Source organism: Bos indicus x Bos taurus, chromosome 16, assembly GCF_003369695.1.
Source record: "Bos indicus x Bos taurus breed Angus x Brahman F1 hybrid chromosome 16, Bos_hybrid_MaternalHap_v2.0, whole genome shotgun sequence".
In the NCBI taxonomy this organism is placed as follows: domain Eukaryota; kingdom Metazoa; phylum Chordata; class Mammalia; order Artiodactyla; family Bovidae; genus Bos; species Bos indicus x Bos taurus.
The window spans coordinates 49,789,845-49,814,434 of NC_040091.1; the positions used below are offsets into that span (position 1 = coordinate 49,789,845).

At 53.8% G+C, this 24,590-nt stretch overlaps 1 protein-coding gene across 5 annotated transcripts in view; it reads left to right on the top strand.

Annotated features, from left to right (window-relative positions):
• The window catches only part of MORN1 (MORN repeat containing 1), a 49,106-nt gene that overhangs the window by 4,451 nt on the left and 20,065 nt on the right, over positions 1 to 24,590 (top strand). For 2 of the 5 annotated variants that reach the window (XM_027565146.1, XM_027565147.1), the window contains exons 7-10: positions 8,838 to 8,934; positions 9,851 to 9,961; positions 16,913 to 17,036; positions 17,390 to 17,514. In XM_027565146.1, the coding sequence (XP_027420947.1) occupies positions 8,838 to 8,934; positions 9,851 to 9,961; positions 16,913 to 17,036; positions 17,390 to 17,514 (457 nt within the window). Of the gene's footprint in view, positions 1 to 8,837; positions 8,935 to 9,850; positions 9,962 to 16,912; positions 17,037 to 17,389; positions 19,100 to 21,544; positions 22,655 to 24,590 lie in introns of those variants that run through there. The other 3 variants (XM_027565149.1, XM_027565150.1, XM_027565148.1) reach the window with 3 other exon arrangements.

Here is a 24,590-nt window from a genome sequence, read left to right on the forward strand (position 1 = left end):
ATGGGAAGACCTTCTTGGTCCCCAGAATCCATCATCCTTGTGCTTCCTGGACACCAGCCCATGTGTCTGGCCGGGAGCCAGGATGTTGGTACCCAGGATGTGTGTCCTGTCTAGTGGTTGGCTGGCAGGGACAGCCCAGCAGCCCACCCGGTGGATGAGGAGCCCCACTGGCTCTGTAGAGATGCCCAGGGTCAGAGAGTGTCATGTGAGCCCAGCCTGAAGGATGGGAGAGGCTGCGTGTGCAGACAGCATGCAAGGGCACTGGGGGCAGAGCAGGGCGAGACTTGGCTACCGGGCAGGAGGAAGTCTTCATGGCCTGAGTGGGGTGGGGGCAACAAGGCAGGAGGTCGGGGCAGTCTCACATGTAGGCCCTGGAGCCACAAGGGGTTGGAGTTTTATTCTAAGCATCATGGAAAGTGCTGGAAGAAGTTGATGGCCTGATTCCTGTGTTTGAAAGGTCCCTCTGTTTCTCACTCATGAAAAGAGGTGATGGTGACCAGTGTGGCGTGTGGGACTAAACTTGGAGTGGTTTGGAGGTAAAGACATCGGCCTGTTTGACAAGAGCAGAAGTGAGGATGTCCCCACATTGATGGCCCGGACATTGGATGGATGGCAGTGATGCCTGAATCTGAACCAGGAGACAGGAGCCACACCAGCAATTGTGAAAATGTTTACGAGTGAAAGGGAAGAAGATACTGCAAGGGGTGGAAGCAAGAATATGGAAAAGGCAAATGGGAAACTGGCCCAGGAGGTGCCCCCAAAGGTGGTGTTTTGGGACTGGCTTGGCTGCGTCCTTGAGCCCAACCACCGGGCTGAGCACCTGGGAGACGTGAGTGACTCGTGGCTGCAGCTTCAGGAGTGACCAAGCTGCCATCGTGCTTGGCTGTGACAGGACGGCTGTGAATGCATGACAGTGGCCATGAGGCCCCCAGTGTCCTGGACACTCGCAGGGAAATGATGTGAGCTCAGGTCTGCATTCAGCTCCACTGCACCCTCAAGAGGCCCTCCTGTCTCATAGTCTTGGGGCTCAAATAGAATTTGATCATGTGGGTTGCAGGATTAGGCTGTCAGTTGAATTCACATCTTTGCCAATTTTCTCATGTGCAAGTTAGAGCAAAGTTTGGAAAGGAAGTCCCAGGAGACAAGGGAAAGCCCAGCCCCTCTGGAGATGCAGGCAGGCTGCAGCCACAGTCCACTGGGCTGGGGAGCTGCCCAGGGCACCAGGCGGGTGTGCAGGAAACCTGGGACGCAGAGGAGCTCACCGAGCACAAACCCCTGAGCCTGAGGGGTCAGGAGAGGGCACGCTGGAGCCCAGGGGAACCCCCTTCCCCCATCGTCCCTGCAGTGCCTGCCTAGGATGGTACCAGCCGGTGATGGGATACGTTTCAGGGTCTGGCTCCCAAAGCACAGAGCTGGGCGAGAAGGGTGGATTTGGGGCTGAGAGGTGGTAAACTGGTAACTGACTGGGGCCCTTCCTGAGATGGAGTGGCCTGGAAGGGATCATGGAGTCCTGCCCTGGCCACAAAGCTCCCCACAGCATGCTCCCTGACGTGCTGGTAAAATAACGCTGTGCTCAGGTACCACCACCTCCCAGGCCCTGGTCCAGTGGCTGGCTGCTCCCGGGATGTTGTGTCCACACAGCTGCCGGCCGGTGCCTGGGCTGCTGCGTTTGACAGTCTGCACTGGAGCCTGTTTGCAGAGGCCACTGTGACCCAGCCACAGCTTTGTCTCGTCTCCCCAGGGGGATGTCTGTCCATTCTCATGGAGCCCTTTGGGGCTCCCCCTGGGCAGCCACAGCCTGAATTCTGTAGAGCTGCTCTTGAAGAAATACAGGGGACCCAGAAGAACCCCCATGGCGTCCATACCTCTTGGGCTGGCAACCAAGGGATCACAGCGCCCTGCACTGTCCTCAGGGCCTCGCTGACTCTCACCACCCGACTCAGAGACGAGGAGGCCTCCCAACCAGGGGGTGGCAGAGACCCCACCTTCTTCCAGAGAGCCCCATAAAACTTCGCCCCCACCTCCACCCCACATGCCCTGCCCCCAGAGGCTGTGCGGGTGCCTCCAGGGCTATCCTGGGTTCCCCCTCTCTGCCTCCCTTGCAGGTCTCAGCTCAGCTGCCCACCCCACTGGCGTCCACCAGGGGGCAGCCCAGCCCTGCCGGCCGCTGTCCCATCGAGGGCTGCTCCAGTGCAGCGCTGCGCTCTGGGCTGAATGTCAGATGGAAAAGGTAGAGCACCAGGGGGTGGCAGCCCCATCCCCACCCCTCCACCCCTGGGCACTTTACAGGTGAACAAGAGTCCTTCTCCAGGATTTGAACTGTCCACCTGTGTTCCCATTGCTTAGCAGTGCCCAGCCTCAGGGCCTCGTGCTCTGATGACCTGCCTTCCACCCGGGCCCTGAGCGCCTGAATGGTCAGAAGTGCCACCTGCCCTCCCACCCCCCACCATGGTCACAGTCCCCACCAGGGGCAGACACCCAAGCCCTCAGGCCACCTTTGCCAAACGGCTTCCTGACACCGTGGACACAGGCCAGGCCTGCTCACTCAGGGTTGTGGGGTCAGGGCTGGTGGGAGGACAGGGCCGCATGGACGTGGGCTCCGGGTCTCAGTGCCCACCTCTGAACTGTAGGGCTGCCTGCTGGTCTGACCTCTGGGCATGGGGGTCACCCGGCAGAGGCAGACCCACCACAGGGAGCTGGCGCATCTCCCGTGAGGATGCAGCTGTCCCCAGGCTCTCACTAGGCAAACAGCTAGCTTTCTATTTTGTAATTTTATTGTAAATACATTTAACATAAAATTTATCATTTTAATTCAGTGCACAGCTCAGTGGCATTGGGCCCATTAACGTTGTTGGGCAGCCACCCCCACCATCATCTCTAGGACTTTCTCCTCTTCCCAAACCGAAGCTCCACCCCCACCCTCCTGCTTTGTGTCTGTGTGACTCTGACTCCTCCAAGGACCTCAGAACAGGGATCACATAGGATTTGTCCCCGGGTTTGTCTCACTCAGCATCGTGTCCTAAGGTCCATCCACGTTGGAGCAGGCGTTAGCACTTCCTCCCTGTTTGAGACTGGGTCCTGCTCCATCGCACAGATGACCCTTCCACACTGTATCTGGCCGCTCGTCCATTGATGGACACGCAGCCTGTCCCCACCTTGGCATCTTCTGTGAGTGACGCTGCTGTGAGCCTGTCCTGCTCCAGACTCCCCTGAGAACAGTGTGCCTGCGGGGTCACATGGTGATTCTGTTTGTAACTTTTTGAGACTCCACACCATTTTCCATCCCCACCAGCAGCACCAGTGTTCCCATTCCCCCACGTGCTCTCAACACCTGTGTTTTCCGTTTTCTAAACAACCTGGGTGCCGGCAGTCAGCCCTACCAATAAGGTGATCGGGAGGTGAGCCTCGTCCACTGTAGCCATGGCCTCTGCTTGGCTGTCTGGCCTCTGCCGAACCCTCCTGGGGGACTCCCTGCGCTCACCTCTCTGGGGTACATCCTGAGGCCGGCCCCAGGTACAGCCGTTCCCCACTTGAAGCACATGCTCATTATCTAGGGATGTATGAGATGCCTCGTGTGGTGGGTGGGGGTTCCTCCACCTTTTGACTTCCACCCTCAGAGTCTTTGCCCCAAATTGAGGCCCGGGCCTCCCCAGACTGCACCCTCCCCAGCACCCCGTTGCTCCAGAAAGCCATTCTGGGCTCCCCTCACCATAGACCCCGCAGTGTACTGCTCTTTATCTCTCCTGCAGTGATTTGATTTCCCAGAAGGCAAACGGTTTGTCTTCTGTGGGTGTTTTTGTGTCAGAGCCACAACCCCCCACCACCCCGAGTTCCCTGCCCCTGCCTCTCTTCCAGCAGCCCAGTCCATTCAGTGGGAAAACGTCCAGTGTGGAGAGCAGGAAGGCCCAGGAGAAGGGCAGCCAGAGCCCTGGTGTCACTGCACAAGGACCACCGCTGCCTTGTCCGCAGGGCCTCCTGAAGCCGAGCTTCTCAGGGAAGCTTTAAAAAAATTAGCTCTAGAAAAATCTTATCCCTGAAGATCGATGCAGTAAATCTGTTATAAAGTAAGAACAATGAATCCCAAACCCAAACTGACTCCACTGCCTTGTGGTGGGGCCAGGCACGCAGTCAGGCTGGGTGGCCATAGTTTGCAGAAGCCAGGTCATCTGGTCCAACCTGGGGCCTGAGGGTGTGTCTGGCATGTGCCAGACTGTCTGTGCTGCTCCCCCGCCGAGGGAGATGGGGACACGCATGCCCAGCAGCGGCAAGCTCGTCACTCCTCCTGAGGATGTGGCGTGGGCTGTTGACCCCCAGGAGCACCAGGCAGCCCCTGGGAGAGTGGCGTCCTTGGGGCTGCCTCCGTGGAGTGCAGGGAACGATCGTTGGCCACGGAGGTGAGCGCATGCCCGGCAGGGGGGATGTAGGCTTGCTGTCCGCTGAGGCTCGGCCTTGGGTGCACGTGGATCGTTCCTACCTGTGCAACAGTAGCACATGGTTCCGCCAGCCTCCGTCCATCCCCGGGGCACCTCCGTGCGCGTTGGCTGCGTTTCTCGTGTTGGCTTTCCTGGGGGAGGCCTGCTGGTCGGTGCACCTGCTCACTGCAACAGAGCAGGTGGTGGCCTTGTGCGCGTCCTCACCTGCTTCTCACCTGTGCATCCGCAGGAATGCCAGGGTCCTGAGTGCGCAGCCAGAGGTCAGTCTAGGAATGGAGGCCCTGACCCCAGGAGCACCATGAGAGGTATCGGCCAGTTGTAGCATCGCCAGCGGAGGGGCCTGGGCTGCCAGAGTGGAACCCGCACCACCCTGCATGCCGGGTGAGGAGGGTAGACACAGACGGACCCGCAGAGGCAGCTTGTTTATGCAGCAGCAGAACTTGTCATACTTTGAAACCCGAGTAAACGAGTAAACCGAGTAAACGTTTGGCCAGGATCATGGTGGCCAAAGGTGATGCCTTAGGAAAGTGAGGGGTCTTGTGTCTGCTGAGACTGACAGTGGTGGCAGGGCCACCAGCACTGGCCTGTGTGGTCACTGTGGCCCCAGCACATCACCTCAAAATCTGGAGACCCTGGCCCCTGCAGTCGCAAGCTCAGGCAGGTGACTTGGGCCATGCCCCTGCCTGATCTGGGAGCCAAGGCCTCAGGAAAGCCCCCACCTGCTCCAGGAGTGAGTTTGGTGACAGTGGGGGCCGCCCCCTCCAGACTGCAGATGCCACTGAGGCAGGTGTTGCAGAGCTGGGCCCTGGCCCTGCTGGTGTGTCATCAAGACCCCAGTGTCCTGGGGAGACCTGAAGGTGAAGAAGAGACCAAGGAGGAGCCAGGAGGGTGGCCTTCTGACCAGGGCAGAGATTCAGAGTGTGCCTGGGAGTGCCGACAACGCAAGAGGGGACAACACAGCCACAAAAGCAATTCTAGGAAAACCACCAGCACTTTCCCCGGGAAGGAAAAATAGCGTCAGTTAACGAGAAAATGGAAGGCTTTCTTATCTCTCCTTGCTTGAACTATGGTGTTGGAGAAGACTCTTGACAGTCTTGGACTGCAAGGAGATCAAACCAGTCCATCCTAAAGGAAATCAGTCCTGAATGTTCATTGTAAGGACTGATGCTTAAGCTGAAACTCCCAATACTTTGGCCACCTGATGTGAAGAACTGACTTATTTGAAAAGACCTTGATGCTGGGAAAGATTGAAGGCAGGAGGAGAAGGGAACTCAACTCCTCAAGTAAAAGGCCAGGGAAGAAGTTATGAACACGTACATCCCCATCCTGCAGCTGCGAGGCCCTGGGCCCCCCAGCAACCGTCTGCCACCGGCATGGCTCACTTACCCCTGGCGACCATCTCCTGTGTCCCCTGCCCCTCCTGTGTCCTAACGGGGGCCCCATGCCCTTCTGGCTCTGTGTGTGTTATGGAAGAACTGTGTGTGGCCGTCATCCTCACTTCCTCCCTGCCCCTCGCTAGCACGCACAGGTCCTCACCTAGACCGGGGGCAGTGGGGGCTGGCCTCCTCTGTAAGACGGGTTAACCCATGTTTGTTCCTGCTTGGGAGCATGTCGGCTGACTGAGAAAGGGCAGAATTTTCAAAGGCGTGATTTATAACTGATTAGATTCCACACTGTTGCATTAGTTACATCGCTGGGGTCTATCTGTCCCGAGTGAGTTCTTTGTCGAAGCCTAAGCTGGTGGGAAAGGAGAGGGGCCCAGATTCCAGGAGCATGATTAAATGGCTGGTCAAGGGTCGGGAAGGACCCTGGTGGCAATTAGACAGCGAGCACTGGACAGAGACCTCCCAGGGAGTTGATCCTGCTGACACCCGGTGGGGGGCTCCTGGTCTGATGGGCAGGTTCACAGCCCATCCGCTTGGCAGTCTGTGTGCCCCCGGCCGCCCTCCAAGGTGCTGCGTGCTGGATTTGATTGCATCTGCTTCTGGCTGAGCCCAAGGTTCTGCCTTCATACTTTTGAAAACCCACATCTCATCTCAGACCCCGCCCCCCTCCCCGACATAGTTGAGTGGCCCTGGGTCCATAGCACTGTCAGAGTGTCGGCATGTGCGCATTCCTGCCCTGGTTGTCTCAGGAGGCCTCTAGGGAAGTGTGATCCCTGCCACCAGGAAGCTTGTGTCCTGACCAAACAGACAGGCCATGGCCACGATGCGGAGGGAAAGGAGGGGCCAACGGGCACAGAACTTGGCCTCCCATGGAAGTAAGGTTTGGGATCACGTGATGGAGACCCTCGGAGGGGAGGCCCAGGCGGTCACGTGGGGGAAGGGCCATGCACACCGAGCTCCCTTCCTCCAGCTTTCCGTGACTGGACTCCCAGCCTCCCACCTGCCCCTGGACATCCTCTGCATGTGGCCCAGCTCCAGAGGCCTGGCGTCCAGCCCAGCGGGGCAGGGGAAGGGGAGGTGACCCCAGCACCACTGCGTGGGATGAGGATGAGGCCCACAGCCACCCGGGCAGACAGCACTCACCCCGGCGCAAAGTGAGCGCAGCCCCTGCCACGGAAACGTGGAGGCGAAGGGCAGTGCGGCCTCACAGGAGGGCTTTGTCTGTGAAGGCGGCCACCCTTCCCGGGGCCATAGGCCAGACTGCATCCCGTTAGACCATCTGCTGATGCCCAAGCCTGGGGCCTGAGCCAGGGTGGCTTCTGTTCCCCAGCGCGGAGCCGCAGAAGAAGGCGTGGACGTCAAAGCAGAAGGGCTGAGGGGGTGGGGCGAGGACAACTAGTTCACTTTGGCTCGTGAGAGGTCTGCGTCTCACCAGCCGGGGTCCTGCTTCCTAAGTGTGAGCTGGTGACTTGTCAGGTCTGGGGACGGTGTCCTGAGCAAGGGAAGCAGAGCGTCCCAGTGACTTCTTCGCCCACAAGCGTCACCGCCAACCCTAGCCAACAGACTGCTGGGGCTCGAGCAGGGGAAAGGTCTGGTGCCCACATTAACCTGCCCCACATACCTGGGGGGCCACCCTGCAATCCCAAGGCTATCCCCACCCCAACTCAGGGGACAGCAGCCCAGCTCAGGCACACACATGCCAGCACATGGCATGACGCAATGATGCACGCAGATGCACGACACAGAAGCCTGCGTGCATGCACATGTGTGCACAGGAGTCCTTCCTAGGAGCAGGCATCAAGCCCAGCAGATGCTGCTCAGAGGCCATGCCATTTCCAGGGATGGTCAGCGGGCAACTCTGGGGCTCCCCACCTCTAGCCTGGATGACAGCAGGGGCCCCCATGCTAGCTGTGGTCCCCACCTGCTATGATACCTAAGGCATCGCCCCCACTTTAGCCTGGTCAGCTGCCTGCAGATATGAGCTGCATCTTAAGGGACGCGATACAATGACTGTCAGGTCATCGAGCCGGCCCTGAGCTTTCTGGGAATGTGGCCCCCCAGTCACTATCTGGCTGGCTTTGCCATCTGGGTGTGGGGGCTGAAGGGATGAGCTGCTCCTCAGCTCCAGGAGAGCCAGGCCTCTGCCCACCTTCCACCCAGCTGGCTGCCCGGCTCCTGAAGCTGACCTGCTGGGCGCCACAGTTGCCCGACATCCCACCTGGAGGGCAAGCCATGGCCATGCCCTTCCCGTCAACTCACAATGAGATTGCAGTGGCCGCGTGCTTGGAACAGCCTTGGAACCTCCTCCCCCAAGTCAGGGGGCATCTGAGCTCTTTAGGGCTGCAGCCTTCAGGGGCCGTTCCCACCTACTGGTCCCTCCCTAGGGCCAAGAGTGCCTGCTGCAGGGCCCAGCTGCTGGGTGGCCTTGGGGCCTCAGAGGGCAGACCACGAAAGCGGGAGCCCAGTCAGCTTCTGCACCAAACATGCCTTGGGCTGATTCTTCTTCTAACAGGAGCAATTCATAGTCAGTAAAACACCATTAAGATCTCAACTTTCCATGAAAATAATCTTCCTGCTATTTTCCATCCTACTTCCACTCTGTCGTGTGTATTGGTTACAAAGCAGGCTTGTTACAGGGGCAGCAGGGCCGCGGTGTGCATGAGCCGGCATTGCCCAGGTGGGCTGTGCGGGTTCACGCTGAGCTTTTAATTGGCCCTTTCATCATCAAGGAATGAGCCAGAGCGCTCGGCTCCACCACCCCACAGGCCTCCCGTGATCCTCTGCACAATTGCAGCGTCTTTGTACTAAAAGCGTTTTGTGCTGTAAAGTATTTGGAGCCGTATTTTGTTTGCATTTTGCATTCAGGCCATTGTCCCTAAACTCCCAATTCACAGGGGAGTAGTGCACTGTGTGGAGCAAATTGGGTCCCCCTCAGCTTGTTTCCCCAGGGGCCCCTGAAACCTGGAGGGCAAAGTGTCCTCAGGGCCCAGCCCGCCTGAGCCCACGGTTCTCTCTGCAGGGACAGTGGCACAGTGGCGTGTTCAGTGGACAGGGCAGCATGGCCCACTGCTCCGGGGTCATCTACCGAGGGATATGGATCAACGGTCACCCCATGGGTAGGTACCCTGGCTTTGCTGCTGGCCTCACGGGGTCCTCCCAAGGGTCACATCTGGGTCAGGCCATGTCCTCTCCTGGTTGGCGCTGGGCAGCTTCATGGGAGGAATGGACCGGCGGGCTGGGATGAAGAGGGATCTACAATCCCCTTTTGAGAAATCCATGCTCTGTGTGGTCTTACCGGGTTTAAGACATGCAGAGGCCCCTGGACTCTGGAGCCACGTGGTCCTGCAAGCAGGCCTCCCAGTCACAGGGTCTGCCAGTCTTGGACTCTCCCAGCCTCAGGGCTCTGGGTGCCTGGCCCCCTGCCTGGTCTCCGTCCTGCCCCTACCCTGAGCTCTCTGCACTGCACGTGACCTCAGGTGGCCTGTGGCCTTCCAGGTCCTCTGCTGGGGCCTTCCCCCACCCTGAATTGCCCCTTGGGCATGTGTGGGGACCTTCTGTTAGCCTCCAGGACAAGGGCACCACAGGACCTTGGTACCAGATCCATGGGTGCAGCTGCTGACTCAGAGCTGCAAGTAGGCCCCTGGCCAGGCCAGCTTCCAGGCAGGTGGTCGCAGCCTCATCCAGCACATGTCAGATCATGGACTCAGACACAATGAAAGCAGGGCCCAGGTCAGAACGGTGGGCAGGAGGCCGTGTGCACTGGACACCGCTGAGTGGTCACTTGCACTCAGCGGTCACCTCTGCCCTGCCCTCCCCCAGCACCATCAGGTGGGTTCAGAGCTGACCCTCAGGATAGGGTTCATGGCATCCATGAAAACCCCAGCCCTGATGGCCATGCCATCCACACCCCCCTCATCCGGGTGCCCCAGGGATGGGGCTGAGCACCTGCTTAGGGCATGTGGGGTGCCGATGCAGACCCGGAGTCCCCAACCCAGCCCCCATACACACATCTGTGTGCTCTGTTCTCTGCAGCACAAGCCACGAGGATCGCAATTTTGGGTCCAGAGGTGATGGACACAGCTCAAGGGTCTTCCCTCGTGTTGACCGTTCAGCTGCAGCAGGACAACGGGGAAGTGGCCACAAGTAAGTATCTCCAGGAAGACAGCGAGCTCTTCAGAAAGACGAGCAACTGTCAGCTCGGGAGACAAGATGCCACAGTTGTCTCCTAGCATCGGGACTCTGCCCAGGTGCCCCCCGTTTTTGAGTTCTTGCTGCTGGGGCTCTGGCAAAAAGGGTGGCAGGGTGCGAGCCTCCAGCTGGTGGGAGGCAGCCAGCCATATGGGGCCTGCGTGTGCATGTGAGCACGAGGGCTCTTTGTGTGCCTCCATGTGAACACGTGGGCTCTGTGCATGCCTGTGTGTGTATGAGTGCATGTGCTCCATGCATGCCTCCGTGTGTGTGTGTGTGAGCATGTGGGCTGTGTGTGCCTCCGTGTATGTGTGTGAGCATGTGGGCTGTGTGCCTCCACGTGTGTGTATGTGAGCATGTGGACTCTGTGTGCTCTGTATGTGAGCACATGTGCATGTGTGTGTGAGCATATGCACGTGTGTATGCCTGTGTGTGTGCACGTGGGCAGCCCTCCCTGGTGCTCACTCAGAGTCAGCGGACAGGGAGGTTGCAAGAGGGCAGGGCCAGCCGTTCAGCCTGCCAAGAGGAGGGCTTCTCTTGCTCCTCCTGGGGTAACCAAGGTGGACAGACGCCCATCCATCCAGGCTGCATTTAGATGCTCGGTCTGCCCTCCAGCCAAGCAAAGGGACCACCAGGCTTCTCACCCCATGAGCAGAGCAGACCCCAGGGGGCAGAGGGACAGGGCAGGACTACCAGGGATAATCACTACTGGTTCACCTCGGGTCTGCGGCTCTGTGAGGAAGCATGGTGTGTAGCATAAATCAAGTATATTTAGTCACAATTGGTTTATTTTAACAACTTCATCACAGTGTCACATACCGTAAAACTCATCTATATTCGGTGAGCCAACGATTTGTAGTAAACTTGCAGAGTTGGGCAAGCATCACCACACCCATTCTGCTTTGGAGCATTTCCTTCTGCCCAGAGAGACCCTTGGCTCCCACCCCATGCCTACCCTCCACCCTGGGCACCACCAATGTCCGTTCCCAGAAGCTGCTCGTGGATGGGATCCAGCCTGTGGCCGTGCTCTGCCCCTCAGCCCACCCACGCAGCCCTGCTCGCCCCTCCGTGGGCCGCACACTTGTGGGCCTGCGTCCCCAGGGGCCGGTCCCGTCCTGGGTGCTTGGCTGCAGGGGACATCTGTGCGCAGGGCCTGGTGTAAACATGGCTCACTTCTCTCAGGCACACATTCATAAGTGGGCTTGCTGGGTCATGTGGCAGGTTGGCATTTGCATTTCTAAGGAAACACCCAAATGGTTTTCTGAAGTGGCAGTACCATTTTACAGTCCCGTCAGCAACATATGAGGTTCTGATTTCTCCCCATCCTCGCCAGGGAGTGGCCATCCTCAGGGTGTCCAGTGGCACCTCCTCACGGTTTTGATCTGTGTTAACCCAAAACTAATGATGTTGAACAGCTCTTCATGTGTGTATTGGCCATTTGTACATCTTCACAGAAAAGTGTTTATTCATGTATCTCACCCAGTTTTTTAAAAATTAAGTGGTTCGTCTTTTTACTTGTATACAAGTTCTGTATGTGTTCTGGATATGAGTCCTTTCTCATGCGTATCTTTGCAGATATTTTCTTTCAGTGTGACCTGTTTGTTGTTGTTGTTGTTGAGTTGCTCAGCCTTGTCCCACTCTTTGTGATCCCATGGACTGCAGCACACCGGGCTCCCCCATCCTCCACTATCTCCCAGAGTTTGCTCAAATTCATGTCCATTGAGTCGGTGATGCCATCCAACCATCTCATCCTCTGCTGCCCTCTTCTTCTTTGGTTAATGTTGTCTTTTAATGTTCAAAGTTTTAAAAGTTCTTTTTTTTTTTTTTGCCATACAGCCTGTGGGATCTTACTTAGTTCCCTGACCAGGGGTCAAATCTGTACCCCCTACAGTGGAAGCGCAGAGTCCTAACCACTGTACTGCCAGAGAAGTCCTCAAAGTTGGAAATTCTGATGAAGCCCAGTTTGTCAGTTTCTTCTTTTATCGACTACGGTCTTAGTCATGCATCTGAGGATTCTTAACCCAAGTTTACAGAGATTTTCCTCCTCTTTTCTTTTACAACTTTGGCTCAAGTTAATTTTCATGGATCAGATAAAGGTCTGAATTCATCTTTTCTCACGTGGATTCCAGCTGTCCCAGTGCCATGTATTGAAAAGACTGTTCTTTCCCCACAGAATTGCCTGGGCACCTTGGTCAGAGGTGACTTGACTGTAAGTGTAAAGGTTTACACGTGGATGGATGTCAGTTCCACTCCATCGATCAATATGTCTGTCCTTATACCATAGCCTTCCAGTAAGCTTTCAAAGCTTACTGGGCTTCCCCAGAGGCTAAGTGGTTAAAAAAAAATCTGCCTGCCAATGCAGGAGACACAAGATCGATCCCTGGGTCAGGAAGATCCCTTGGAGAAGGGAATGGCTACCCACTCCAGTATTCTTGCCTGGGAAATCCCATGGACAGAAGAGCCCGGTGAGCCACAGTCCATAAGGTCGCAGAGTCAGACACACCTGAGCATCTGAGCGAGCACACAGCACGTGCTTTGAAACTGGAGATTCCTCCAGCCTTTACTTCTGTTTCAGAATTGTTTTGGATATTCTGGGACCTTCGTATTTCTGTATGACTATTCTGGGATCAACTTGTCAATTTTTGCCCCCAAAAAGGGAAAAAAACAAGCCTGCCTTCTTTGGGATTCTGTCAGGGATGGGTTGAAAAAGCTGGGAGAAGCTGACTCTTCTGATTGGCCTTGAAATATCTCTTCATCTATTTATCTTCAGGTTCATCAATGTTAGTATTTTTCAGTGTGCAAGTCTCACTCTTTTGTTAAACTTACTAATAAATGATTAATAATTTGCATAGGAACCTGGATTGTTTGGTCCATGAATCAAGGTAAATTGGAGTGGTAAATCAAGTGGTCAACACCTTAGGAATCCATGAACTAAAATGTATGGGAATTTAATTCAGATGAGCGTTATATCTACTACTGTGAGCAAGAATCCCTTGGAAGAAATGGAGTAGCACTCACAGTCAAAAGTCTGAAATGCAGTACTTGGGTACAGCCCCCAAAACAACAGAATCATCTTGGTTCATTCCCAAGGCAAACCATTCAACATTATAGTAATCCAAGTCTATGCTCCAGCCACTAATGCTGAAGAAGCTGAAGTTGAACGGTTCTGTGATGACCTACAAGACCTTCTAGAACTAACACCAAGAAAAAGATGTCCTTTTCATCATAGGGGACTGGAATGCAAAAGTAGGAAGTCAAGAGATACCTGGAGTAACAGGCAAGTTTGGCCTTGGAGTACAAAATGAATCAGGGCAAAGGCTAACAGAGTTTTGTCAAGAAAACACACTGGTCATAGCAAACACTCTTTTCTACCAACATAAGAGACAGCTCTACACATGGATATCACCAGATGGTAAATACCAAAATCGGATTGATTATGTTCTTTGCAGCTGAAGATGGAGAAGCTCTGTAGTCAGCAAAAAACAAGTTTGAGCAAACCCAGGAGATGGTGAAGGGGAAGCCTAGCGTGCTACAGTCCATGCGGTTTCAGAGTCAGATACTACTTAGCAACTGAACAACAACAAAATTTATCATTATTCAATTATAGTTATTGATACATTTGTTATTTCCTTTTATGTTATTACAAATGGAATTTTTATCTTCGCTTCAGAAATTGCAAGACTACAGCTGATTTATGTATGTTTTATAACCTTGCTGGGCTTGTTTGTTCTAACTAACTTTCTGAGGATTTCTTAGGATTTTCTGTACAAAGGATCATGTCATCTACAAATAAATACAATTTGCTTTTCTTCCTTTTCGTTCCCACCAGCAGTGGCTGAGGGCTTCCGTCGCTCCACCTCCTCACCAGCACCAGTTACTCTGTTTTTCTGGTTGTAGTTGTCCTGGTGTCTCACTGTGGTTTTGACTTGCATTTCCCTAACAAGTAATGATGTGTGCAGCATCTTTTTATGCACTTGCTGGCCATCTGTAGATCTTCTCTGGAGAAAAATCTATACAGATCCTTTGCCCGTTAAAACTCTGGGCAACTTGTCTTTTTATTCTGAGTAATCTAGAATTCTTTATATATTCTGGATATGAGCGCCATATCAGATATCTGATTTGCAGATATTTTTTCCTGTTTTATGGGTTGTCATGCAGTTTCTTGACTGTTTCCTTTGAACACAAAAGTTTAAATTTTGATGAAGTTCAGTTTATTTTTATTTCTCTTGTTGTTTGTACTTTTGGTGTCGTATCTAAGAAGACTGCCTAACTGAGTCATGAAGTTTTATTCCTCTGTTTTCTTCTAAGGATTTTATATTTTAAGCTCTTACATTTAGCCTAATGTCTATTTGGAGTTAACCTTGGTATGTGGTGTGAGGCAGGGGTCCAGCTTCATCCTCTTTTGCAAGTGGATGTCCAGTTGTCCCAGCTTCGTTTGTTAAAAAACTATTCTTTCCTCTCTTCCCCCCTTGAATTACCTGGGCATTCAGTTTGCTACATTTTGTTTCAAATATTTGCATGTCTGTTCATAAGGAAATTGGTCTTGATTTTTTTTTTCGTTGTGTTGTCTTTGTCCGGTTTTGGTATCAGGATATTGCCAACCTCATAAAGTAAGTTGGGGAAATTCCCTCTTCTTTAATTTCCTGGAAGAGTTTGTGTCGAATTAGTATTGTTTCTTAAATGTTTGTAGAATTCAATACGAAGCCCACCTGGGCCTGGAGATTTCTCTGTGGGAAGATTTTTAACTACTAATCCCATTTCCCTTGCATATAAGCCTATTTAGGTTATCTGTTTGTTCTTGAGTGAGCTTTGGTGTTTTGTGTCTTCCAAGTTGTCCGATTTCTTGAATGTTCATGACATTCCCTTGCTCCCTGCTTAATGAACTGATATCACCTCTCTTGTTCCTAATATGGATTACGGATGTCTTCTTTTTTTTTCCTGAATAGTATAGTGAGACATTATCTGTTTCATTGATAAACAGCCTACTTTTGGTTTCATTCGTTTCTCTATTGTCTGCTTTTTATTTCATTAATTCCTCTTTCTATCTTATTACTTCCTTGCTTCTGCTTAGTTTGGGTTGAATTTTATTTTCTTTTTTCACTTGTTAAGGTGGAATTGTTTCCAAGGTTCTTTCATACTTTTCTTTTCTAATATAGAAGTTTGTTGCTATAAATTTACCCCTTAGTACTACTTTAACTGAATCCTGCAAATTTTGATGTGGTATGCTTTCATTTTCATTCAATTTGAAATACGTTCTGATTTCCCTTTTGATTCCTTTTAGACCCAAGAGTTATTTAGAAGTGTGTTGTTTCACTTCCAAATATTTGAAGATTTTCCAGAGATCTTTCTGTTACTGATTCTAACTTAATTCTATGTGGTTAGAGTCATACCTTGTATCTTAAATTCACTTAAATTTTTGAGACTTGTATTACGGCTCAAAATATGGTCTGTTTTGGGAAATGTTTGGAGTGCACTTTGAGAAGAGTGTGGATTCTCTTCTTGAGTGGAATTGGATAGGATATTCTATAAATGTCAATCAAGTAAATTGTGTTGATATTTTTGTTGAGTTTGCTATATCCTTACTGATTTTATGTTTATTTGTTCCATCAGTTATTGACAGTGGTATGTTGAAATCTCTGATTATGCTTGTGTTTCTATTTATTTCTGCTTTCGTTTCTATCAATTTTAGCTTCATGTATTTTGAAACTCTGTTATTAGGGGCATAAACATTTAGTATTTTTATGTCAATTAATTGACCATATCATTGTGAAATTATCTCCTTTATGCATGCTGATAATCTATGCTCTGACACCTACTTTTGTTGATATTAATGCAGTCACTCAGTGTTCTTTTAACTGGTATCAGCATCGTCATCCATGCTTTTACCTTGAACCTATTCACGTCCTTATAGTTTAAATATATTATTTTGTAGGCAGCATATACCTAGGTCCTGCTTTTTTATCCATCTCTCTTTTAACTAAATGGTTTACACCATTCACATTTAATATAATTTTTAATACAGTAGGTTCAAACTTACCATTTTACAATTTCTTCCTTATTTTCCCTGGCTGGTTTTTTTCCCTTATATTCTATTCCTTTCTTTTTTGGATTAATTGAGTTTTTTTTTTTAATTCTATTTTATCTCCTCTTCTGGATTATTGATTATAACTCTTTTCTGTGTCATTTTAGGGGATACTTTAAGGTTTACTTAAAGATGTAAATATACATCTTTAAATTATCAGTCTAACTCCAAGTGCTATCATACTCCATCATCGACAGTATAAGAGCTTTACAGTTTATACTTCCTGTCTACAATACAATCTTTATGCTCTTGTTTCAGTACGTTTTACATTCATGTGTCTAATCAGCTTTATAACCTGTAGGTCATTTTTGTTTCAACAGTTGTTTATCTTTGGGGAGTAGCTGACAGACAGAAAAGGAAGTGCCATCTGCCTCCAGATGCCATTTCTGGCCCCCACTGCTTCCTGTAGACACAGGTTTCCATTGCTGCCATTTCCCTTCTGCCCAAAGGACTTAACTTTTAACGTTTCTTGTCATGTACATCTGCTAGTGATAAGTTCTCCTGGCTCTCCTGCATCTTGGTTTTGTTCTCACATCAAGGATCCCGGCTCATCTTCCACTGCGCGTGGGGTTGCCTGTCTGCACTGGTTTCCCCGAGAAGCCTGCCTTCACGTCTCTAGCAAACGTCCTTTTCCTCTGGGCCGTGGGCAGCTTGGCTGAGGGTGGAGTGGAGCTGAGGGTCCAGGAATGCAAGGGTAGGGCAAGGTGAGCGTGGTTGCGGCCCCATCCGATGCCCTGCTCCTCACAAAGGCCCAGGGAGACAGGGGTCCGGGTCCTGCCGCTCCGCCCTAATGGCCCTCAGCAACTTCTCTCTCCTTCTGGAAGGTGAGGATGGCCGGGAGTTGGAGATCTCCGCGGGCGTCCGGTACGTGCAGCTCCCAGCCTACTCGGAGGTCAGCTTTTTCAGAGTAGACGACGGCTTGGGGCAGACGCCCATCCAGACCCCCTTGTGAGTAAAGGTGGCCTTGGGCAGCACCTGGGCAGGCATGGCAGGAGCGGTCCCTCCTTTACTCTGCGGGGGGTTGGCTGGGACTGTCCCTGCCCACGCCTCACACCAAGACATGTGGGGTCACCACACGCTGATCTGGCGAAGGCGAAGGCGAAGCCGAGGCCCCTTCTGACGGTGGTAGTGGAGCAAGGAAGGGGTCCTGGGCCAAGGGCAGCGAGGCAGGGAGGCCGAGTGAGACACCGCCCCTTCCCTGCTTCCTCCCTGCCCCCTGGCCTCTGAGGAGCCACGCGGCCCTTTCTTCTCCCTGGACTCCGTGTCTTTGCAGCTGCGTGACACTGTCCTTCCCTCCACAGTGGATTCCAGTGCATCTCCTACCCTCTGTCCAGCCCCGCGTCCGAGGGCCCAGAGCCCAGGGCTGCCCTGGAAAGTGCCAGCACCGACTCACTGCTCCCTGACGGGGACCCTGGTGGCCCGCCTGGTGAGTGGGGCTAACTGGGGGGTCTGCAGTGGGCAACATGAGCTCAGGGAGGCATGGCTGATAGCAGTGTCCCCCAAACCTGAGCAGAAGGAAGTGAAGTTGACCCCTGAGAACAGTGGACATGGGAGACCTGGGATGTCCCAGGAGGACACACTCAGGCCCAGGCCAGATGGTTCCAAGGACAGTCACTGTGGCCGGGGGTTTGAAGGCGGGCTGGGGGTGGCCGACCTGTGTCCAGGCTGCTGGACATGCTCACGGTGCAGATCCAGAGCCCCGGGCGGGCAGGGGTGGAGGTGAGTGGTCCGGGCTGCGGCACCACTGTCCTGCGCACTCCACAAGCGTGTCCCTTGTGGCCGTGAACGCAGAGTGAGGCCGTCTGTTTTTCATCTCTGTAGTTAGAGCTGAGGATTGAATCCTCTCACAAACCTGGGGCTCTTAGTCGGCAGGGGGTGTGTTTTAGTTAAGGGAGGGCAGTGTCCCAGCCGTGGGGGTCCCACCTGGTACCCCATGTTCTCGACCCTTCTGGGAGGACCTCTGGGTAATTGGAGCTGGGGTCCCCACCGGGCAGGTGCATACTCTTCAATTTAGGGCCTCACATTCTCCTTCGCCCTGGTGATGCCCCAGGTGGGTAGGGGCACAGACTTGCCACGTCCAGGGCCCAAGTCAGATGGAGCAGTGTCCAGACCAAGGCCTGGGTCCCTCCCTCCCAGGGTGGGCAGGGCTGGCTGGTTCAGGGGACCCTTGGTGACCTGGCCCAGGACCCTGTCTCTGCATCCCCTTCTGTTTACGGAAGCAAATTTAGCTGCGTTGTTGTTATCATTGTCGTCATCGGAGAATGTGCTGGTGTTTCTACATAAAGGCCCTCTGCCGGCCCAAGTGTGAGCCCCGCATCAGTGACCATGTGCAGGCCCCTGGACTGGACCTAGCATGTGGGTGTCAAGCCATAGAAAACAGCCTGTGGGGAAGCCGAGGGGTCCGCACCCTCTCAGCTCCAGCCCCTTCAGCGCTCGCGGCTGAGTCACAGGCCCTGGGTGCTCAGCAGGAGTGAATCCATCCCTTTCCGCCTGAACCTCCCTAGGGCTCAGCTCCTCTTCTACAAAATGAGGTGCTCTCAGCATCCGCCTGCAGGACGATGGACTGAGCCCCCTGTACCCTCTGCCCCGCCACCAGGTCTGGCTCTGGACAGTGCCCTGAGGAGGGAACAGGGCCCCCATCTAGAGGGCAAGGAGGACACACCTCCTGTTCCTGCCCTTCTTAGGACTCAGTCTGCCCTTCACAGGAGTGGGTTCACGTAGGACCCTTCCAGGTGAAAGTCCCACCCGCCAAGATGACACTCACCCCCTCCCCATACCCCAGCCCCTCGGGCCTGTTGCTAGAGAGCCTGGGTCAGCCCAGGGTGGTGAACACTCTGCATCTGTCTGTCCTGTGGTGCACACTCCAGCTCTTCGGCAAGGAGGTGAGCAGTTATCCTCCAGTGAGAGAAACCCTAAGATAATAACAGAACATCCATCCTGAATGTTCACTGGAAGGACTGATGCTGAAGCTGGAGCTCCAGCTCCAACACGTTGGCCACCTGATGCGAAGAGCTGACTCATTAGAAAAGACCCTGATGCTGGGAAAGATTGAAGACAGAAGGAGAAGGGAACGACAGAGGATGAGGAGGTTGGATGGCATCACTTACTCAATGGATATGAGTTTGAGCAAGCTCTGGGAGTTGGTGAAGGACAGGGAAGCCTGGTGTGCTGTAGTCCATGGAGTCACAAAGAGTCAGACACAACTGAGCGACTGAACAACAACAACAACAATGATGGTTAAAACTTGTGAGTCATGTACACGGTCAGCAGGAAGGAGGGCCCAGGGTTGCAGGGGGTCTGGGGGGCACACAGTCGGACCTAGGACCCTGGTGGGTGGAGCAAAGCCCTGAAATGGCCAGAGGAGTGACCAAGCCTTTCCTAGTTCTGATAAAACCTCCTTTTATGACTATACAGGGATGTGTGTATATATGCTCAGTCTTTCAGTTGTGTCCAAACACATGGACTGTATAGCCTGCCAGGCTCCTCCATCCACAGGATTTCCTAGGCAAGAATACTGGAGTGGGCAGCCATTCCCTCCTCCAGGGGATCTTCCTCACTCAGGGATCAAACCCGCATCTCCTGGGTCTCCCATATTGCAGGTGGATTCTTTACCATTGCACCACCTGGGAAGCCCAACGATATGAAGATAGATATCTTTAACTTTTAAGTTTTCTTTATCCCTCCCTCGTCCTGAAGGAAAGCCGAGAGCGCAGTGTTCTGGGGCAGCTCGGCCATAAGAGCAGCACAAACCCGGAGTCCTTTGCACGTGGGGTGAATGTCTGTATCTCAGAACCAGGATACTAAGCCCTGTCCCCCTCACACTCACCCCAGCACAGCCATGACCCTTTCTTGCTTGGTTCTTAGACCCAGACCTTCACTAGGGACCCAAGCCCTTTCTCCAGCCTGTTGAGGGCCCCAGGGGTCTTGGATGGCTGTCTCTGCCTGTGTGCTCCCCTGGGTGAGGTCTGAGATGGGCAGGACACGGCACAGAGGGTGGCCCTGCTGAGTCTGAGGCCAGGGGCATTGCCGTGGGCCCAGCCCGGAGGATGTCTCTTCAGGTTGCCGGCCGCAGCCAGGATCCCTGCACAAACAGGTCTCAATAACAGCCCAGTGGGTTTCAGATCAAAGATAACCCAGCACAAGTCCTGGAAGAAACTTGAGCCAATAGAACCTCTGAGGTGACTATTCCTACTGAAGCGACTTACAGGGACCCCCCCTCCAACCAGAAAAGTCCAGTGAAACATCCAGCTTCCCCCCGGAGTTGTGAGCACTACCGATTGCCTGTTGTGACCAGCACAGCCAGATACGGGGCGGCGCTCACCCAAGCCTAGTCACCCAGCCCCTTGTGCTCACTGGGCAGCCCCACTGTGGTCACCCGTCTCTCAGTGACCGAGGACTCCTGCCTCTGTTTCCTATTCTGCTACTCTGTGCACCACTTCATGGCCCTTGAGGGTTGCACAAGTGCCAGCCATCACTGCCATATTCCAGCTAGCAGGAAGAGGGAGGCATAAGGAGTCGGAAGCCCTTCCCTTCTAAAAAGCTTCCTGGGGTTATCATTCCCATCACCGCTTATACCTCACTGGCCAGAACTTGGTCACAGGACCCCACTAGGCCATGCAGAGACAAGAAACAGTTTGTCAGCTTGGACCAGGTTCTGCTACCAGAGAAGAAGCAGAGGCTGGATATTTCTCATCATCTGCCAAGTGTTTTGAAGCCCAAATCAGAAGCCCCATCATCTCACTGCACCGCCAGACCCTGGAGGGCACAGAGCTGGACGGGACACAGGCTGTGGGCAAGGACCTGGGCCTCCTGCCACCTCTGTGCAGGTACCCCCACCTCCCCCCACATCTCCTTGTAGAAAGCAGGCCCATTTGTGACCCCTGCCTGCCCCCAACCTCACCCTCCAGCCCCATGACAGGACTGTAGACTGTGGTTAACGGGTTTGATAAAATGGGCCGGTGGTGAAGATGCTGATTCTGTTAGACCAGCAGGTACCGAGGGAGATGGTATGGTTGTGCCATGGGGATGTCACAGCCTTGGGAGCTGATGAGGGCCCCCCAGGCCTACTCATTGGGGCAGGCCAGCCAGGGCTGAATGCTGGGGGTCAGGAGCCACCAACCCTGGGCCCTGCCCTGAGCTGAGACCCCTTGGGCGTGTCCAGCAGACCCTGGCAGGGGTACCTGTGACCCTGCTTCTAGAGGAAGCGCTGTGTTCAGCGAGCGGATGGGGAGAGCTGCTGTGTCCTCCTGCCCACCCCCTTCCCACCCTGGAGCACAAGGTCAGGTTCAAACCCTGGAGTGGTTAAGGGTCTCCCAGAGGTCGACTGCCCTGGGAAGGGAGGGAGGAAAGACAGCCCTGAGCAGAAGCCTTGAAGCTGAGGCTGACCATAAGTTAGAACAGAACCTGGATCGTCTTACATTTAAAAGCAGCTTTCCTGTTTCAACTTGTTCTGACAGCCCAGATGTGCATGAGCACAGACCCCAGCCAGCCGGAGCAGCTACAGGGGCTCAGCACCCCTGCGCCCCAACCCTGCACCCCAGACTTCTCTGGGCAGAAGAAAATATAGCCTCCTGATCAGTGGTTCAGAACTGTGGGTGCCCAGGGCCAATGCCTGTTTACAAAGGAGGGGCCACTGGGAAGCACCCCCACTCAGGATCTCACCCCCTACGCCAGCCTCCCGTGGGCCCCCTGCCCTGGGGGCTCAGCCCTCACCTGCCCCAGCCCCAGCCCCAGCGGGGCCAGGCTCTCGCAGATGGTGGGTCAGCACTCTACTCCCGCATCCCGCAGGCAATTAAGAAAACGAACCTCTGAGAACTTGGTTTCCAATTATACAAATAAGTGAAACGAGGAGAGAAAATGCTTTCCCTTTCCAAAGGCCTAATGTCAGTAGTACGTAATTCAAAACTCTGTGTTTTATTATTTTGTTGACATGAAATATTTCAGTTCTTTGATTGTTTTTAACTTTTGAATAGACAAGTTGCTTTTTGTTGAGAATAAAAAACGATGTCATAGACGTGGACTATTGCCAGATATTCTAAACCCTAATTTGGTTAAATTATAGCACCCAGATTTTTGTAACAAAGCACATTGATTTTATATTCAAAAATTTTTTTTATATTTAGTCTCTTAACCTTTTGTAATTCCCACCCACAGCTTTAAATGGTGCAGCTCTTTTGTGTTAATTGTTGTCAGTGGGGTGTCTGCCTCACCCCCCAGTAATTTAAGTCCATTGAATCCTAATGCAGGTGCTGCTAATTGCTAGAGGGACATTGTGAGGCTAGCAGAGCCCGGGTGGCTCAGACAATCCCCTGTAAATTGGATTTGGGAACCTAAAAAAACGCCAAAGCAGGGAGGGAGAACCTCAGATTGCTGTTTTGTTGTCGTTGTTGTTTTTTAATGCACAAAACCCTACCAGGAAATGTTTCCAGTTGATCTGAGTGGCCCTCATTTTCACTGTTAAACATGGTTTTGAGTGTCCATCAGAGGAGATCTGTGAGATGATTTTAAAAATCAAGGTGCCCTTTGCTGCTAATCCAGTCTTGCCAATAAAAGTGACGGAATGCATAGCAGAGATCTGGAGATTTCATTGCCTCTTGGGGTGATAACGCATTTTAATATTAATTGTCTATGGTTAATTATGGCAGAATAGCATGAAAGATCCATATTTTTAAAGGAAAATTTGTGCTATAAATTTCTTGTCTAGGAATTGTCCAGCTAGAAGGAACGTCCCAGGGAAATATAAAAAGATTCCGCGCTGCTTCCAGGACTGATGCTGTGGAGGACAAGGGAAGTGAACTCAGATGGGAGGGAGCTGCCTGCCTGGAGCTGGCATCAGAGTGGTAGGGGCTGCAGGCCCCCGAGACCACAGCTTCTGGGAGCCGGGGCCCTGGCTGGTCTGGTGGTTCTAAGTGGTCTGGGCCCCCATGACTCCCAAGGTCATGAAGAGAGCCCACTGGACGATCCCAGCAGTGGGGTCCTTGCCTCAGAGGCTGTGACCCGGGGCTGAGATGGGGGCCAGGCTGGTGCCGGGTCGCCAGGAGGCTCGTTCAGGTCACCCACGGTTCAGTCCTTTCTAAGGAGACAGGTACACAGCCCTCGGGCCCTGCAGCAATCCTGCGGTCTGGGAGCCCACGGAGGAAGAGGAGCCCGTCTGCAGGGCAGTGGGGGCCTAACCTCCAGCGTCCAACTGGAGCCCCCTCCAGCTCCTCCTTCCCACACTTGATGCCTGTCTGGGGCTGGCCAGGAGCTGCGGGGCACCAGCCCCTCCGTGTGTCTTGCAGCCCCATGGGCATGGGCAGCAGCAGGACTCTGGCTCTGCCTCGGACACCCTATGCCCTTTGACCCCTGACAGTGGGTCTCTGGCAGGTGGTGGAGAGAAAAAGGGAGGCGAGTGTGGACCCAGGCTCCCTGTGCAGCCAAGGTCTGGCAGGCCACGATCCTGCACCCATGTGGATGCTCACGCTGGGTGCATCTGTCTCCTTAGAAAGGACTGAACCGTGGGTGACCTGAACGAGCCTCCTGGTGACACGGCGCCAGCCTGGCCCCCATCTCAGCCCCGGGTCACAGCCTCTGAGGCAAGGACCCCACTGCTGGGATCGTCCAGTGGGCTCTCTTCATGACCTTGGGAGTCATGGGGGCCCAGACCACTTAGAACCACCAGACCAGTTTGCTTCCTGGTCTCCCTCACATTTAGATTCTGACCAAGAAGCCAACTAACTAGCCAGTGGCTGCTGGCAGCTTCCAGGATCAGATGGGGTGGGCCTCCCGCTCCATCACCCCTTCTGCCTCCCACCTGGGTGCCCCTCATGGGGCTGCCCGTCTTCTATGGTCAGAGCCCCCGCCTGTCTGCAGCCTCACCCCAGGGGTTCCCACAGGAACAGTTTCTGCCCCCTCCCATTACCCCACTATGTCACCGAACCCATGGCTTCCTCCATCGGCCAAAATGCTGCCTGCGGGCCCCTGTCCACAGGGGACACCCATAACGCCGTGCTGGGTCAGGCTTCTGCACTGACTGACTGAGATGCCACGGCTGGTCAATGGGTCCACGGCCTGGAGGGGAGGCACGGGGGCTCGTGGTACAGCTTGTGGTATGTGTGGCCCCTAGGGTCCAGTAGCAGCTTCAACCAGGAGACTGTGGAGGGCGGGAGGCAAGGTGGGTGCCCTAACTTGTCCAGGGCTCCCCGCAAGATGCCAGGACCCAGCCTCTGTCAGGAAGCACATGCCAAAGGCACCGGGGATGGAGGAAGAGGTCTCCTTGGGGGGTTACTGTGGTCCCAGGGGCAGCAGGGCAGGCCTGAGTTGGGCCCCAGGGATGGGGGCAGAGTCAGGACTGGGTGACTAGGAGGAGGGGCCTGGGCCAGGTGAGGGGCTGCACTTGTGGGGGTGTGTGTGCACACGTAAGTCTCTGTACACGCATATGTGTGTGTGTGCATTGGAGGCCTTGCCCTGGGGAGAGTGTTTTCCCTGTGGCTGAGTCCCGTGTGTGTGTGAGTGTGTGAGTGT